This window comes from Sapajus apella, unplaced genomic scaffold, assembly GCF_009761245.1.
Source record: "Sapajus apella isolate SASKATOON/1434 unplaced genomic scaffold, GSC_monkey_1.0 scaffold106, whole genome shotgun sequence".
Classification (NCBI taxonomy): Eukaryota; Metazoa; Chordata; class Mammalia; order Primates; family Cebidae; genus Sapajus; species Sapajus apella.
The window spans coordinates 5,317,622-5,336,837 of record NW_022437046.1 but is presented as its reverse complement, the minus strand read 5'-3'; the positions used below and the strand labels follow the sequence as shown (position 1 = coordinate 5,336,837).

The 19,216-nt window shown below is 37.9% G+C and overlaps 1 protein-coding gene across 11 annotated transcripts in view; it reads right to left on the bottom strand.

The window, feature by feature from the left end:
* Positions 1 to 9,075: 9,075 nt before the first annotated feature.
* EMSY (EMSY transcriptional repressor, BRCA2 interacting) overlaps positions 9,076 to 19,216 on the bottom strand; it is a 106,922-nt gene continuing 96,781 nt past the window's right edge. For 5 of the 11 annotated variants that reach the window (XM_032259123.1, XM_032259127.1, XM_032259122.1 and 2 more), the window contains 3 exons: positions 16,485 to 17,048; positions 15,003 to 15,503; positions 9,166 to 11,209 (listed from right to left, as the gene is read on the bottom strand). In XM_032259123.1, the coding sequence (XP_032115014.1) occupies positions 11,015 to 11,209; positions 15,003 to 15,503; positions 16,485 to 17,048 (1,260 nt within the window). In that variant the 3' untranslated portion in view covers positions 9,166 to 11,014. Of the gene's footprint in view, positions 11,210 to 15,002; positions 15,504 to 16,484; positions 17,049 to 19,216 lie in introns of all 11 variants that reach the window. The other 6 variants (XM_032259132.1, XM_032259125.1, XM_032259128.1 and 3 more) reach the window with 4 other exon arrangements.

Sequence of the window (19,216 nt, the reverse complement as noted above, 5' to 3'; positions counted from 1 at the left end):
ACAACTTGAGGCTGACGTTCTTTTAGGAAATCCAGTCAGGGATGTCCCAAGGAAGTAAGTTTTGGCTCAAAGAAGAGAGCAGTTGCAGGTGTGTATTTGAGAGTCATCAGAAAACTGAAACAAATGCATCTACCCACCTCCCTGCTTCTTCCTCTTCTGGTAAATGAACCCAGCACCTCTACTAGATCCTGTTCCCTCCCATTATTCAAGGACAGTGCACCGGCAATTCTCCCGTCTCCTGCATCACAAACTGTCTCCTCTCCATTGGATCAATCCCATCAGGAATCTCAATTTCTTAGATTCAACAAACAATTCTTGATCCCACTTGCCTTTCCAGCAACTGCCCCATTTCTCTGCTCCTCTTGACAGTGACTCGTGGAATTATTTGTACTCTTGATCTCCAATTCTCTCCTCCAACTCCACCAAAACTGCTTTTCCCAAGATTGCCAATGACTTCTACAAGGCAAACTCCATGAGTCTCCATCTTACTTGACTTTGCAGCAGAAACACTTACCTATTTCTGAGATACCACAATCTCTGGCCACTGCTTCTCAGCTTTTTCTGGTTCTGCCTCATCTTCCTTACCCCCATGTTCTTACCATCCCAAGGCTCAGTCCTGAGACCTCTTTTCTAACTGTCTACTTGACTTCTTGATATCTAGTGGCATCTTGAATTTAGTACATCCAAAACTGAGCCCTCGATGTTCTGCTCTCCAAATTAGCTCTTCCCACAGTCTTTCTTATCTCAGTTAATAGCCATTCTCGTCTTCCAAGGCGCTCAAAACAAAAACCCTGGCATTAATAGTAATGTCAGCAAAATGACAGGGTAGGCAGCTTCACAGAAATATCAAAAACAAGCAGAAACTGTCAGAATCAACTTTGTCAGAACTTCAGAAAACAGCCAAAGGTTCACAGCAACAACTGAACACTGAATCAAGAAGAGGGTAACTTCTGACTGTAGAGTGATTACCAGGGATGGGGGCAGGCAAGAATGAGGAGTTATTGTTAAAGAAGTTTGTTTGGGTTGATTAAAAAGTTCTGGAGAGGCCAGGCATAGTGGCTCACACCTGTAATCTCAGCACTTTGGGAGCAGAGGCAGGCGGATTATCTGAAGTCAGGAGTTTGCAACCAGCCTGGCCAATATGGTGAAACCCTCTCTCTGCTGAAAAATACAAAAAAAAAAACTAGCCGGGCATGGTGGCACATGCCTGTAGTCCCAGCTACTTGGGAGGCTGAGGCAGAGAATCTCTTGAGCCCAGGAGACGAAGGTTGCAGTGAGCTGAGATCGTACCACTGCACTCCAGCCTGTGTGACAGTGAGACTCTGGCTCAAAAAAAAAAAAAAGTTCTGGTGATGGACAGGGGTGATGGTTGCACAACATGAATGTGCTTCATGTCACTGAACTGCACACTTATTAATGAAAACAATTAAAATGGTAAACTTTATGTTATGTATAGTTTACCACAATAAAAATATATGATACGGGGAAGAAAAAAATATAGGCAAACCGTGTGGCATTTTACTACTCCTTGCCCTGGTCCCGGCTTGACAGCAGTCTTAAAGACATCAGCCCACATTCTATCGTGGGATCCTGGTCTCTCTTTCTAGAAAGGGCAGAGCAGACATCAAATTATCGTGTAGGTCTGCTCTAATCTGTCTCGGGGCTATTCAAAGGACAGATGCAAGGCATTTATCTCTGCTTTGCTTAATGCAGAATGTACCCAGGCCAGAAAAGTGGCAGACAGTACTCTATAAACATTATAAGGCTGACAAAAAAACCCTGCAGATGCCTGAGGCAAGAGATTTTGGCTGCAACATATAATAGACTGCCTAAAGCCTAGAGAAAAAAAAAATCCAAGGAAAGTGTTTCTTTGGGAAATTAGGGGACTCCAAAGCATACTTGCATGTGGAGGAATTTACAAAGCTTCATTAAAGACCTCAAACTTTCACTTCAGGTTTGTCCATAGGCTCGGTGGAAGTCTGCATAAGTGTTGAAGGAGAGCTAGAGAACAGAAGCAACCTGCAGACTGAAAGAGATGTTTTTGTTTGTTTAGCTTCTGTCATTCAAAGAAATCTGTCAAAACACGAGTTGGTCACAAGCTAAGAAAGAGCAACTTCAGTGACCAGTGACCACACATGAAAAGGAATACAATCTTTGAAAAAATATATAGAAAAAGCCCCTAGACAAATGGACTACTACAGCCTTCAACCAAATAACCAACTAAACAAACTAAAAGCCCAGAAAAACTTGGAGGAGAGTTAAAAGACAATTATTTACATGATTTAAAAGATGAATGAATAAAACAATTACAAATCGATGTTATTGGGCACATATGCATGAAGATATAATTTGTGACAACATAAATGGGGGACAAAGACATACTGGGACAGAATTTTTTGTATGCTATTGAAGTTAAGTTGGTTTCAATTCAACTGGATTGCTATAAATTTATGATGTTCAATATAACCTGCATGGTAACCACAATGAAAATATCTAAGTATCTTAAAAATAGCCACAAAAGAAATGAGAATAAAATTAAAACATTTCATTACAAAAAAAAACAAAATAAAACACCATACACACACACAAAAAATTGACCAACACAGGGATTAGGAGAAAAAAATTTTAAATAAAGAAATAAAAATGGATTATTTTTAAATATCAACACAAAAGACAGCAATGAAAAAATGCAGAATTTTAAAAAGTAAAAGACATATGAGAAACAAATATCAAATTGTAGAAGTCTCTCTTTATCAATAGTATATTAAATATAAATGGATTAAAGTTTCCAATCCAAAACAAGAGATTGGCAGACTGGATTTAAAAAGCATGATCCAATATGCTGCCTACAAAAGATTCATTGTAGATCCAAATATACAAATAGATTGTAAGTTGAATGATGGAAAAAGATCTATCCAAATGTTAATGAAAAGAAAGCTAAGATGGCTATACAGATATTCCTTGACTTATAATGGGACTGTATCCCAATAAATTGAACCATTGTAAATCTAGACACTCTTTGACTTACAAGGAGGTTACATCCCAGTAAACCTATCATAAAGTAAAAAAAATCATCAGCTGAATTATTTTAAGTTAAAGACCATCTGTACTAATTTCAGACAAAATAGACTTTAAGTTAAAAACTGTTTCAAGAAACAAAAAAGGACAATATATATAGATAAAGGGGTAAATTCATCAAGAATATGTAACAATTATAAGTATATGACAGGCCAGATGCGGTGGCTTATGCCTGTAATCTCAGCACTTTGGGAGGCTGAGGTGGGTGGATCACTTGAGGTCAGGAGTTTGAGACCAGCCTGGCCAACATGGTGAAACCCTGTCTCTACTAAAAATACAAAAATTAGCCCGGTGTGGTGGCAGTTGCTTATAGTCCCAGCTACTCAGGAGGCTGAGGCGCAAGAATCACTTGAACCTGGGATGCAGAGGTTGCAGTGAGCCAAGATCACAGCACTGCACTCCAGCCTGGGAAACCAAGGGAGGCTCTGTCTCTTAAAAAAAAAAAAAAACACCACACACACACACACACACACACATATATGGCGCATATATATATATATATATGCCACAAACAACAAAGCCCCAAAAGATAGGAGGCAAATGTTAATAAAACCAAAGGGAAAAATAGATAGTTCTAATAATAATGGAGACTTGCGGAGACATCAATACGCCTCTTGCAATGATGAAGAGAGCATCTAGATAGACAATCAATAAGGAAATATAGGACTTGAACAACATTATAAACCAACTAGATCTAACAAACATATATAGAACACTCCACCCTACAATAGAATAACTTTCTTCTCAAGTGCACAGGAAACATTCCCCAGGTAGACCATATGTTAGGCCACAAAACAAGTCCCAAGAGATGTGAAAAGACTGAAATCATACAAAATATCTTCTCTGACAAAAATAGAATGAAGATAGAAATCAATAATAGAAGAAAAACTAGGAAATTCACGAATGTGGAAATTAAACAACATACTGTTAACTAATGCAGTGTGAATGTGTGTGTGTGTGTGTGTGTGTGTGTGTGTGTGTTTGGAGGGGGGTGGTGTTCAAAGAAAAAATCCCAAGAGAAACTAGAAAATATCTTGAGATTATTTGAGATTAATGAAGAAAAAAACAACCCAACATACTGAAATTTATGGGAAGCAGCTAAAATAGTGCTCAGAGGGAAATGTATAGCTATAAATGCCTACGTTAAAAAAGAACAACTATTTCAAATCAACAACAAAATCTTATACCCTGAAAAACCAGAGAAAGAAGAAAACCTAAATCCAAAACTAGTAAAAGGAAAGAAGGAAAGAAATAGTAAAGAATAGAGTGGAGCTAAATGAAATACAGAATAGAAAAATGGAAAAAAACAATAAAACCAGAAATTGGTTCTTTGAAAAGATCAACAAAATTGACAAACATTTAGTTAGACTGACAAATAGAGAAGACACAAATAACTAAAAAAGAAAGAGGAAAAAAGAAAGGAAGAACGAAATCTACATTGTTTCAATTGATGCAAAAAAAAAAAAAGGTGTTTGACAAAATCCAACACTCTTTTATGATGACACGTAGAAAACTAGAAATGTTTCTCCTTTTCACCTTCTACTATTCTCTTCCTCTCCATTCATTCTAATCCTTTCTCATTCTTCTTTGAACCTACGAGGCACATACATTCCTTGGGTCCTTTGCACTTGTTCTGTCACCTGAAACACTTTCCGTGGACGTCAGCCCAGCTACCTCTCTCGCTTCCATTTTTTGTTGTTGTTGCCTTCTCAGTAAGGTCTTCCCTGTCTAACCTATCTAAATTTTCACATACACCTTGGAATTTCACATTCTTCTTCCCTACTCATTTTATTATCATTAAGATACTATGTATTTTTAACTTATAGTTATTTCCTGGTTAGAATGTAAGCTACATAGGGCAGGTACCTTTTTAGTATTTTGTTCACTGCTATATCCCTGGTGGCTAGAACACTGCCTGAGACACATGTACTCCATAAATATTCAATGACTTAATTAATCCATACATAGGTGGAAGCTGAAGCTATAGCACAGATCAAAGTCCCAGGAAGACTGTGCAGAGTGAGAAGGGATGTAGGTTTAGTACAAACCCTGGTGAATACCACCATGCAAGAAAATAGCAGTTGATCCTGTGGAGGACTAAATAGGAGTGGTATTGAGGTGAACGAGAGTGAATTTTTTTTTTTTACTTGCCTTGTCTCACCTTTGAAAGAGAGTGAATCTTACCAAGATATTTATGATTTCACTAACCTCGTTTCTAACTTGAACATTAAGCCTGAGATTTAATTTAACAGCATAAAAGAAAAGTAACTAAGAAAGCTCAGTGCCTATGATTTTAGGATGAAAAAAATTTTTTTAGAATGACTCCCTAAAATAATGCATCTCAAGGACCGAGAGGCACATTGTGTGGGACTACGAAGGAATCCACACACTGAGTGATGGTGCACACTTAGAATTGCCATCAGCTGTTATATAAGGAATCTGGTAACTTCAAAAAATGTGAATCCTTACACCAAAAGAGGATCATTATGCACTGCAAATAATTCATAGTAGGTGACCAATGGCAAGTGCTAAGTAAGCATGTATTTCTCCAGATGCTAGAGGAACCCAGCAGTGGGGTGGGTTGAGTTCTCATCAAAGAGCTCTGGGCAGCCTAAATGAAGAAGGCGGAACTCAAGTTAGAATTTGAAGAATGGGTAAGACTTTCAATGTAGAGCACAGTGTGTATGTGGTGGGGAGGCAGGCAGGTCAGGAGAGCAAAATGGGAACATGAATCTAGAAAATGATGCTTTGGTTAAGAGCCTTAAATGCTAGATTCATACCATTGTATTAGGAAACCACTGAAGATGTTTGAGAAAAGGACATAAGGAGGTAAGACTGTTATCAGAAAAGAAATGTCAAATATATTCTCTGCTCTAATAAAGCAAGATTCCAAACATTTTGTAAGTGTATTAATTCATTTTGCCAGCTCCAGTTAAACTTTTTGATGACTTCCCATTGTTCATAGAGTAAAGACAAACACACCTTTATCACAACCTGCAAGATTCATATAGTTTGGTCCTCCCCGTTTACTCCCACCATGCTGCAGCCACTCTGGCCTGCTAGAAGTTTTCCTCCCACCATGCCTCTCCCACTACAGGGGTTTCCCATCTGCTGTCCTATCTGCCTGCATAGCTTATCTCCCTCCTTTTTGCCTAGTCAAAACCTAATTCCTCCTGTTCCTTCTGATCACAGCTCAAGCATTCCTTCCTGAGGGAAACTCTCCCCAATTTATATGCTATCATGACACTATGCATTTCTCCATCACAGCTCTTAACATTTAATATATCTAGTTTTAATTTTTGATTAACAGGTCTCCTTCACTAGACTGGATGTTCCACGAGAGTACAGGCTTTTTCCACCTAGCTGACAACTACATTTCCAATGTCGGCATAGAGAAAGAGCCCATTAACTATCTGTTGCAAGACAGACAGAAAAGTCAGGACACCAGACAGAACCACTTGGAGAGAAGATTGCTTATTTATCAGTTTTGTTTAAGAAATCAGATAATGGCGTACTATTTCATTCCATCCTCTGCTGTTTTATGCCTTTTAGCGATGGTCCAAGCTCACAGGGCCTGTCTGGTTTAAAAAAAAAAAAAAGCAAGTATATGGTTTCAGTTACAGTACATATTTGTGAGCATGGGAGAGGGGAGAAGGCAGAGCAAGCCTTCTCACAAGTACAAATCTGATCCTGTGTTTCGTCTTCTTTTTCAATATATAGGTCATCACGACTTGCTTACTTAAAGTTTATGAACCTGCAGGCAGAGGCACCAGACTTTTTTTTTCAATATCCTTTCTGGGAAAGGTCTTGCTTATACAGTGCTTTTTTTCACTTCACTTCCTCATACATGGGATTTGTGACACATAATTAAACTAAAAAACAAAAAAGAAAACCTGAATTGAGCATCTCTGTGTAAAGCACCCAAGGCTCGTTAGCAGACATGTCAATAGTCCAGTACTGAATTCCTCCATCCTTCCAATGGCCAGTCCTGTTTGGTGGCATACACACTTCCTTCTAGAGAAGGTATTAATTCATGGCTCAGCATGATGCCATTAGCATTTAATCTGAGTTTTAGTACATCATTTAACTTCTCTGAACCCTCAGTTTTTCACTTATAAAGTAGGAGCGGTATAATTATTGGACGCAAAAAACACTGAGCACCTAACTCTCGCTGGCCTATTTACATGTAGTGTTTCATCTCGCCTTCATAATAATCCCATGGGGTTAGAAATACTCACTTTTATTATGGAGAAACTGACTCAAAGAGGAAATGTGACTTGCTAAAATTCACATGATCAATACACAGAAGAGCCTCAGAGTCAAATCCAGACCATCTGACTACTATTTCCTTTGTACTATGTCTGCTACCTCAGCAGGCTATTGTGAGAACCTCACAGAGAAATGCAATTAAAAGCAAGTTTTCAACTATGGAGCTATACTGTTTTAATGCTGCTAAGTCATTACATTAGAGGAAGAACTAGAACCTAACTTAGGATTTTAAGGGTGATGAATATTACTTTTCTCATAAGGCTAGCAGTATTTCCTGTACTTCAAAAATTCTCAATTTAAAATGAGTAAAAAGAAAACAATTGGAAAATGGGCAAGGAACCTGAATAGCTATTTCTCCCAAGATACATGAATGGCCAATATGCACATGAAAAGATGCTCATCATTAGCCATCAGAGGAAAGTAAATTAGAACCACAATGGGGCATCATTTTATAATTCATACGTGAGGATGACTATAATCAAAAAGACAAATAGCGGCAAGTGTTGGCAAGGATGTGGAGAAACTGAAACTCTCATAGACTGCTGATGAAAATGTAACATATGCAGTTCCTGTGGAAAAGAGTCTGGCACTTGCTCAGAAGGTTAAATAGTTACTGTGTGACCCAGCAATTTCACTCCGAGGTATATACCCATCAGAATTGAAAATATATGTTAAACTTGTACACAAATGTTCATAGCAGCATTATTCATAACAGCCCAAAAGTGTAAACAGTGCAAATATCCATCAATTGATAAATGGATAAACAAAATGTGATATATTTCACACAATGGAATGGCCACAAAAAGAAATGTAGTACTGACACATTCTACAACATGGATGAACCTTGAAAATATGCTAAGTGAAAGAAGTCACAAAAGACCACATATTATATAATTTCATTTATATAAAATGTCCAGAATAGGCAAATCCATAAAAGGCAGAAAGTAGATGAGTGGTCACCCAGGGCTGGAGTGATGGTGGTTTCAGTTCAGGGTTTCTTTTATGATTAATGAAAATGTTCTCAAATTGATTGTGGTAATGGGTTGCCCAACTCCGTGAATATACTAAAACTATTAAAACAGTATCTTTAAATGGGTGAGTTTATGGCATGTAAATATGTCAATGAAGCCCCACTTTTCAATGAAGTCCCCCGTTTTTTAATCCTCTAAGTTCACCATAAACTGCATCTGCAATACTAGGCACTTATTAAAGTTTACTTTAAACCAAATGGATTTTTCTTATTGCTGCCTAATAGTTGTTAGAATTTTAAAAATTCTGTAGCATTTGCATCGTAATTTGTTAATATCCTTCAAAGAGATGACTTTAAATTACTTTTAATTTATGTACTTAAACATGGAATACTAATACATATAATGCTAAGACTTTCAGTAAAGGGATGTCTGAAAATCCATATTGGCATCACCATCTATCCACTTAATGAAAAAACGTAAGGATTATTCTTATTTTCTCCTATCTTCATTCCTTGTATCCACTTCATCAGCTCATCAGCAGGAAGCCCTGTTTATAAACTTCGTAAGGATAGGATTTCCTGTTTCTTCACTATCGTATCCCCAGTGCATGGAATACTACCTGTCACACAGAATATGCTCAATTAATATTTGTTGAATAAATAAATGGATGCATGCTCTATTTGAAATTAGTACCTTTAAAAGAAAAAAATTAAAATCTCACTTGATAATTTCTTAATATTTGTAATTTTTAAAAATGTAGATGATGCCAGTTTTATTTGCCATTCCAATTGCAGAAACATATGAACGCTAAATTCTCAAGGGACACAGGTATGCTATGCTGCCAAAATATGTAAAACATAACTTTATTCAGGTTTGCTCTTGTTATTTGATCCATGAATATTTAAAAGATACTTTATTTTATAATTTTATAAAAACTTACATCTGTAAGTAATGGATTGACCATAACAGAGGGCTTAACCTGGAATACATGGATAGGCTTAGAGGCCCATGAGCCCCCAAAATTGTATGCAACGTCTAACATGTATTTAACATGTTGCATGTGTATCTTTTGGTGAGAGTTCATAGTTTAATCAGATTTCCAAACAAGTCTATGACCCAGAAAGGTTAAAAAATTACTTAACTAGAAACAGTCACAAAGTTTTTTAAACATGAATTTGTACAATAAAATAATATCCAACAGCTCCATCTATGGGTAAGTCACTATCACCTAGCAGAACTAGTGACAACCACCAGAGATCAGTGCATCTTACGAATGCTTGTGTTTAAATCTTCAGTGTCACTCTAGTGGGAATTTATTAACTACAGTATCACAGCTTTTCTCCCCCCGATGTAGATGCAAAAATTAGGAGACTGTTGATGAATTCTACTTACAGTACTTCAGCACCAAAAAAACTGGGCAGTTATGCTGATAAATGTATGTACAGTTCAACATTTGTCAGTCTTAAAATGCTTATTTATAGTGAAATCTATATAAAACCGTTAAAAACTTTTCTATTTACATTTTTAAAAATGAAAAGTATAGTTTCCTTTGCCACAACTTGTCAAAACTCTTACCCTCCCACCCCCTTACCCCTCACTCTACTTGTGACAGACAGTGATCACAAGACCAAAACATATTGCTTAAACAAACTGTGTCCTAAAAAGGTAGAATGTTTAAAAACATTACATTTAGAACTGTAAATGAACTTTTTATACATTTCAAAGGGGCTTAAACAAAAGTATGTAAAAGTTATTTTCAAAGTCTCAGTCCAATGTGAATGTGCAATTTCAACGTTAAGAAAGCATCATATGAATGAATAATTTGTTTTCTTAACATAACTGAACATTTCCTTTAGGCCTGAAAATGTTTCTTTTCCTCTGCTTTGCAACGAAACATTTTCTAGTAAGTTTTCTTAAAGGAAAGTGGGGAGACGAGGACGATGGAAAGGGTACGCAATCCTGGTTTACAAGAAATTTGCCAGACGGAGTACGGCCTGCTTTGAAATGTTTACACTTAAATAAATAGAAGGCAAGTGTGCTGCTTAGAGCACAAAGGAACAATACAATAAATTAGCACACAACTGATGAGAATGCACAAGCCACCCAAAAAGCACTTCTCACTGGTTAGGGATCTGAATTCTACCATCCAACAAGGATTCTTTAATGCCAGTATTTTTCTAGGTACTTATAAACTAATTATGAACTGAGCAAATGTAAAATTTTAACCAATTCAACACTTCCAGGGATTTGCAAAAACATACAAATTTTCTAAAAACTTTTCCTGACACATCATTTCAAAATACAACTATTCACATTCCCCTTTTAGATGGTATTTTGCTCAGTAGTAACCAGTTGAGAAACATGCACAGGAAAAGTCTCTTTCCACTGCAAGACAAAACTTATCCACCGGCCATGATCCAACAGAGAAAGAAGACTAGATCTCAAGTCACTGTAAATGTGCAGCTTTTTTTTTTTTTTTTTTTTTTCATTTTTTTTTTAAAAAAGTACATTCCCCTGTGAGTTTTATCTTGTTTTAAAATGCTGCTCCTGCAGCAATATCTTGTTGAAACACTGCTGTTTTAGGGTCCACAGCCTAAGTATGGGCAAAGTGCTCTTTTTATACATCAAAATACGAGAGTTTCCCTGGACACTTGGTAACCAAGCAGGTTTTAAAGTGCACTATTGTGTCCAAAACACTAGGACCGTTCAGCAGAGCTCTGAGAAGGGCTGGGTTCAGTTCCATCCTCCGTGCTACTGTCTATGTCCTGCTCCATTGCTGTCTCCTCGTCATCCAGCTGTTGACTAGTGAAGTTGTTTAGCTCAAGAAGCCCACTGGGCTCCACCACCACATTGGAGCTGGAGTGACAAGGAATAGCATACTGAGGAATAGCCTGGAAGAGAAGACATAGGAGAATCTTTATGGTAAGAAAAGGTAACAGAACCATTTCCCCAACAATACCAAAAAAAAAAAAAGAAAATGGACATTTATTAGACAACTACTACACGCCGGGCACTGTGCAAGGTGCTTTCACATATCATACTCTACTAAATCCCTGTAACGGCACTATAAGGAAATGATTATTTGCACTTGCAAATGAGGAAGCTGAGAGGGTAGGTGACTTCACCAAAGTGAAGGATTTAGATTTGCCAAGATTCAAATCTAAATCTTAGGCAACTGGAAGTGATCTTTCCACTCCTTTATGGTGCCTCTTCTAACAAAGGAGGCTGAAATCTATTGCCTAATTCAAGAAACAAACTTTGAATGAAACTTTCATTTGATTATTAAGCAAAGGTAAATGTAAATGTAGTCAAATTTTGCCCTTTATTATCTGCAGACGAATAGTAGTAGATGAACACTTGCTATAGACCTCTGTGTAAGTAAATACCACAGGTAGGCTGCCTTGTCAGGTTCTTTTTCCTCATCTTTATTAGACATCCTTTGAAAAGTTTTATCCGTTCATGTCATATTCTTGTTTAAAACTCTAAAATTGTTTCCTACTGTACTTCACGTGCAACCAAACACCTCACCATGGCTCCCAGCCTCATGCCAAACTCTCTTGTACCTTAGTGCTTTTGTACTAGTCCTTCCCCTCTTCCTGGAATACTCTTCCTCCAAATCATGGTATGGTTGGCTCTGTCCTGACATCTTCAACTCAGTTCAAATGTTTGGAAGAAAAGCTTTTCTTCCATGACTACCAAACCAAAAGTAGTGGGTTCATCCCACCCACCCCATCTCTATTACATTCTGTTACATTTTTTGTTCATTCCATTTATCATGTTACATTGTTTCTTACTCTTAAAATGTAAGCTCCAAGAGAAGTGAACAGAGCAAAGATCTTGACGATCTTACTCACTGCTAGAAGCCCAAAGTTTTGAACAGGGCCTGGCACACAGCAGATGCTCAATAAACATCTGATAAATAAATATACATTTTTAACATTAAAAACCCCAGAACAAAGTTGAGTATCAGCACTTTGCAAATATATCTGACCAAAATAACCTTTTACTATCAAGAAAATAATGCAAGATGCCTACATATTGATTCTGGAGTTATGAAGTTCTGTTTGTTTCTGCTCTTTTCTTCCACATAGCTGATAATAGTGTAAGACTATTAGACAAGGTCAAGAAGCCTAGATTTTTAGTTCAGCTCTGTCTCTGACTTGCTGAGGGCCTCTGAGCAAGTCATTCTACTTCTTTGAGCCTTACGTTAATCTTGTGTAAAATAAGATAGTTGGATGATATACTGTGAAGATCCTTGCAGTTCTAAAAGTCTATGAATTCCACATATATAGACTTCTTTACAATAGAGGATACAGCTTGTTTACTTCCCTATTCTCAGCACTTAGCACTGTGCCTGGAACACAGTAGTTATATATATGTGGAATGAATGAATGAACAAACCAACCAATGAGTAAAATACAGACTGTCCACAAAGAGCAATGCTTTTCATTCAAAGCATTTAATATCAAATCTGTTGAATTTTTATAGAGCATTCTTCTAGAACCAAAGCACTTTGTACTCAGCAAATCAATACTTCAGATCAAAGCTAAACATAACTAGTAAGACCTGAAAATGCTCTAACAATATATTAATCATGAGTATAATAATAGGAGCTATCTTTATTGAGCATTGCTCTACATAGACACTTGACCAAGTGCTTTATATACATTTTCTCACTTAATCCTCAAAACCACCCTGTAAAGTAGATGTTAATGTTTCCACTTCACAGGTAAAGAAACAGAGATACACAGGTTAATTCAGATGCCCAAACTCACAAGTACCCATAATGGGTACAGGTAGAAATCACACCTAGGAATCTGACTCCAAAAGTTTGGTTCTTAATCACTCTGCTGTCCTTACCTCTGACACAGCATACCTAGCTAAAAGCTGGCTGAGAATTCTGTAAAGAACCTATACATTAACTACCATCCTTGATACATGAAGTGAATTACATTTTCATTCTTGTTTATGAAGTACAGAAAAATAATTCCCAAATAAGCTATTCAAAATGATTTTTAATTTCGTGAGTACAGCAATCTGAGCCCCCAGTAGGTACAATAAATTTTGGTAAAAACAGTAATAGTTACCATCTGTTAGACAATCACTATGAGCCAGGTACTGTCCTAAGTGCTTAATTTTGTATAATCCTTACATCAATCCTGTAAAGTAGGCATTACTTATTCCCATTTTGCTGATAAGAAATCCAAGGCAAAATAATGTTAACCTTATTTTGGCCTTGCCCAAAATCATATAATGAATGGCAAAGCCAGAAAACCATTCTTTTCCCACCACATTTTACCTCTTTCAAAGGAAAATACAAATCACAAATCATTTTGTCAAGAAATATTTACTTCATTTACATTTGTTTTTCAAAGGGAAACAAATGACTTTAATAATTCAATGGCCATTTCTACCCACCTTTAAGCATTTCCTCTATACTTAATTCTATCTTCATTGGTTTAATAACATTGGTCAATTTGCATTCTCCCATAGCTTGGAATCATGGCAAAGACAAAGTTTACCATAATGAATTGATGGTAAATCCTAGTCTACTCATATTTCAATAAATCCAAATTCTCAATTAACTAAAATATGCTGCTCTGATACATTCTCAGTTATATATATATTTAGAAAAAAATGACAAATGTCAAGAAAACAATCTGATACCTCGCAAGGGGTAGCCTGGACTCAGTAATTCTTTGATCTTGATATACTACACATGACAAAAGATGATTTTTAGAATCAAGGGAATGTGAGGTACCATCTATTATCAATGAATAATTCTAGTGTGTCAACTAGCCTGTACTTACAAAGGGATGACAGTAACCAAACAAGATTTTTTAATATCAATGATTGAAATAAACAGTAAAGTTCATGGTTAGTCCCAAATTAAATATAAAGCATTATTTAGAAATATTCCCTTGTCCAGGCACGGTGGCTCACACCTGTAACTCCAGCATTTTGGGAGGCTGAGGCGGGCCAATCACGAGGTCAGGAAATCAAGATCATACTGGCTAACACGGTGAAACCCTGTCTCTACTACAAATACAAAAAATTAACTGGGTGTAGTAGCATGCGCCTGTAGTCCCAGCTACTTGGGAGCCTGGGGGACAGAGAAGACTCTGTCTCCAAAAAAAGAGAGAAATACTCCATTAGAACATGTCTCTGCAGACATTGCAGTTGAGGTTTGACTATCCTGAGTCATAAATTTGGATCAAGAACAAGAACTGTTCTTTCAAGAAAAGGGTCCCCAAAATTAACTTGAAAGAGAAGTGCAATCCAGTTACATTCCAGAATTTTTTTAGCAAAAATTGAAATATTCAAAATTTGAACCCAGGGACTTCTTATTTTCTGGGTTGACTTAATGAATTGACACATTGGCAAGTATAACTTCAAGTATAGCTTGTATCTTACAAAATCAAACTGACACATGGGTCCTTCATTGCCTTTACATTTTGCTGGGTGACAATGTCCATCAATTTTCAGATTCTCTTCCAAAAAATAAATAAATTTGTATTTTTGTAATAGATATTAAACCAAATTTGTCAAACACCATCTCAAAGATAATATCTATGTCTTCTTGCTGTCTTGGCTTGACTCTTCCTGTGTCAAGTCAAAAACATATCACACAAACCCACAACCCCCAAGATGCCCAAGATTTCTCATTTTCCTTCCAGTTCTTACCTGGATGATAATTTCTGCTGGACTCTCTTCGGCTTTCTTTTGGCCTACATTCTGAATCCGCATGAACTGGCCTGTCGCAGGCACTGCTGGTGCATCAATTTTCCTTGCCGTTAGGGAAGAGCCAACAGTGGATGGACTTGAACAGGACTCTCTACATTTCTGTTGCTGGGGAGTGGAATTCGCCATCCCTGCGACCACCACGTGGGTGGACGGTAATGATCCTGCTTCACCAGTGAGCATGCTAGTGGCAAGAGCCTTCTTTGGGGGATCCACTATCATATGTTCTACATTTGTATCAATCTGAGCTTCCATCAAAGACATTTTCAAAATGTCAGACACTGCTGTCTTCTCAGAGGCCTGAATGGGAGATATGCTTGTAACTGGTGATGTCAGCTTAGGCACAGAACTGCCACCAGTTATCTTTGTAACTGTGGGAGGCTGGCGCCCCTCAAAAGTTATCTTTGTAACAGAGGATCCTTGGGTTATAATTGGCTGCTCCACCTGAAAATAAATTGGGGTTGTGTGTGTTATAGCTACATCTCTTTGAGAAAACCTAATCAAATACCCCAGACAATATGGCAAAAGAAACATTCGTGCGCTACATACTAGGAAGACAGTTTTGAAGCTCGCTGTTTTAAAAAGAGGGCTGAATAGGAAGGGTCTGGTTGCTTTTACAAAACCTAGAGAAAGAGGAGGGGTTGAAAGAACCTTTGTTCAGCCAGCCAAGGTTTATAGCAATAAAGAAAAAAATAGTCTCAGTGGCCTAGTCTTCCTTTGGGATTTATATCCCTAAACAGTACACCTTTCAACCTGGCTCAAATTATTTCATATAATCTTCTGCTTTTCAAAATAAAAAGAATATTTTTCCAATCTTTTGCTTCAAAATACATGTATATAAACATATTCTATATATATGTATTTATAATATATACATACATATATATCACTCCAGAGCCACTGGCTTTGCTAACATAATTTTGTTTTCAATTATCCGCCAATAATTCCTCTGTAATCTAGAAGAGAAGCCTAAAAAATAAATTTAAGTAGATGGCTATGATACAAACTACAAAGAAAGATGTTCAGTGAAGTTCCTTTAAAGACTGCTGTTTACTTAGCATTATTGCCACAGGAATCAGAGTTTACGGGCATGGAAATAAATATTTTATACCAAAAAATAAAAATAATTTAAAGATATCGCTTCTATGCACTGTTGGTCAATGCTGAAGTGATTTCAGTAAAAACTGCCTGGAAAACCAAGTTCTGAATGCTATGCTTTCTTTTCTTCCTACATATTAATGCGTGCATTTCTTCCCTAATGTCAACCTTCTGATGGGGCAAAGTACTACCAGCGTAATGAGGCTTTTGGGTTTCCTCTTGCCAGGAGAAAGCACTGATAATCATGATAGGGTCGTGATGGTCTCATTTTTTTTTTTTTCCGTGAACAGAGAAGTTTAACTTTGCATGCTATCAATATTCTGTTACCTGGCTTGCCGTCTGTTTCTCTGACGAAGCTGGGAGCGACATTTGGCTCTGGGGGGTTTGGGGTTGCACGTAGATTTTTGGTTGGTTCGGAGCCTGCTGCAGTTTAGGGAGCTGCTGCGTGGTTTTCACTGCAAGCACCTGTACTACAGTTTGCGGGGGCTGTGCCATTAAGGTAGGAAGCTGCCTGTCTTTGGCCACCATGGGATGCTGTGTGTGCTGTACATCTGGCTTGGGCTGTGCTTGTTCTTGCTGGAGAGGGGTGAGTTTTTGATGTCTGATGGAAAGCTGGGGCATTTGTGGGAGTTTGTGCTGGAGCTGGTCTGCCTGCAGGTGGATGGTCTGCTTCTGTTTAGTCTGGAAGCACTGTAGAGTTTTCACTTGCAGCTGAGTCTGTTCCAGCGGGGGCTGGCTAAGTTTCTGCTGTTTAGCTGACTGTGACTGAGTCAGGGCAGATCGGTAAAACAGACCTGTCTGAGGGTCTAAAGTGTCCATCTCTTCAACCTCGCCCTCCTCAGTTCCAAGTTCCTCGCTGTGTTTGGTAAAAGCAGTGTGACTGCTTAATGCCTAAGTAAAAAAGGCACAAAGTAAGAATGAAATAAGAAAAACATCTGCATTGCTACATTTTCCTCTTAACTGAAAAAGACTTACAGGTACTGATCGACTTACGACCTATGCAACTTACGACCATTCGACTTTACAACCACAATCGCTAGCCACGACTGCTCCGCGTCTGGCAGTGCAAACGTTGCCCAGCTGGGCGTACGACAGTGTGGACCAGCTTCCGGCAGCACTACCATCTCCGCGTGCATATAGCCTACTCAACTTACAACGAAATCGTCTTATGACCGGTCTGTCGGAACCAATCATGGTCGTTAAGTCGAGCACTAGCTGTAAAAGATTCATTCAAAAAATTTCAGAAGAACCTAGAAAGACCAAGAAACCTCAGGGAGCTTTAGACTGAAACTCTTGCAATTTCAACTCTCAGACATTAAGTACTTCGAAAACTGGTTTACTCACTACTATAAGAAAAGTCTTAGAGGATCCAGAACTTACAGATTAGAATAAGGTGGCCCTGCAAGCACAGTCTAATATGGAAAAAGAAGAGAAATGCTCCTTGGCTGAGGAAATAGCTATCCGGCCAATTCATGATGTTACCCTGTCTGAAAGCAGCAACCAAGGCATGAGGTCCAGAGAAAAGCCAAGGTTCAGAGAAGCCCACTGTGGCCATGTGTACGTCCAGTGTTGTCTGGAAGGTCAGGGAGATTGTCTGAGACCCATGCCTGTCCCAGTCCCCACAGAGAGCCCCCTGCACGGGTGGAGGTCATTCTTCAGGCTTCACCAAGGTCTGCAGGAAGCATCTCTCGACTAGCATTCCTCACTCCTTTGCTCAGCTCCCAGGACCACCAGACAATAGCATCCTAGAGCCCTGGCTCCCAGGAGGGAAGGAGATGGAGGAGGGGATAAGAGCATTCCTGTTAGTAGAAAGGAGAGTGCTCAGTGTCAGTGCTCGGTGTTGTGAGGAGGCATCATCTTGAGTGACAGGTTAGGGTCAGCCTGTCAGACCTCTCTAGGTGTCTGGAGAAAGGACAGTGTCAGGACCTGCCAGGAGAGGGCCAGACTCCAGGCTGAGACCTGCCACCCAACAAAACCTTCAGCCAGTTGGCTTCCCTCAGTGACACAACAAGATCCAACCTATTCCCTACCTTCCTACTGCCTTATCATATGCAACACTTAAATTCTAAACTATAAAATTTTGAGATTCAACTGTAATTCTCCCCTATACCATAATGACTTTGCACATACAGCCTTTCAGTTCAACATTTTTCATTGCCTTTCTTTCAAGTAGTTTGCCTACAATTAGATTCATCACCATGTGAATGATGGTGACTTATGTGACTACTACTAATAAGTCATGCTTTAATCACGATATCCATGACATAACTATTTAACTGAGGCAGTTCACTTTGGGTTTAAATCCTGGCTCTGCCACCTGGAGCAAGTTTCTTACTTTCTTACTGAAGTGAGCCTAAGTTTCCTCACTTGTAAAAGAGGGATAATACACCCAACCTTGCAAGATCATAGTAAGAACTGAATAAGTTAATATACGTAAAGCTCAAAGTACAGTATCTGACACAAAATCAATCTATCAACATACTTTTCCTTTTCCCCATTCCCCTTAGTACCAGATGTCCGGTTTCACATTAGATTTATATTCTCAACTTTCTGCTGCATTTCCTCTGTAACTGACCACTTATAGTTAAAAAAAATCAAATATTTATTTTCCTACTTATTCATAATGTTACCAAGAGGAAGGATTCATTATAAAAGCAAAAAAAAAACAAAAACAAAAACAAAAACAAAACAAAACAAAACAGACCCAGCAGCAAACAGCTAAACCAGCCAAATGTTGTCATTTGAATGTCTTATTTACCTCATGATAAATTCTTCCACAATAAAATACACAAAAACAGTGACCAATTCTGATGTCATTAGATTCATCTAGACATTCTCACTCTTTTGAAATGGTTAGAGTTCACAGATTTAAGAACATTGTTTCAGAATTATTTTCTGGTGGTAAGACCCTTAATTCATTTCCTGTACTCATTTCTTAGAAAAGAATTACACAAACACTCTACATTTCATTATTTCTCCTCTTAAAATACAAGATGACACTGAATCTTATTTCAAGCATGGGCAGTTTCAGAAGATAGGAAGAAAAAGAAGAGATACAA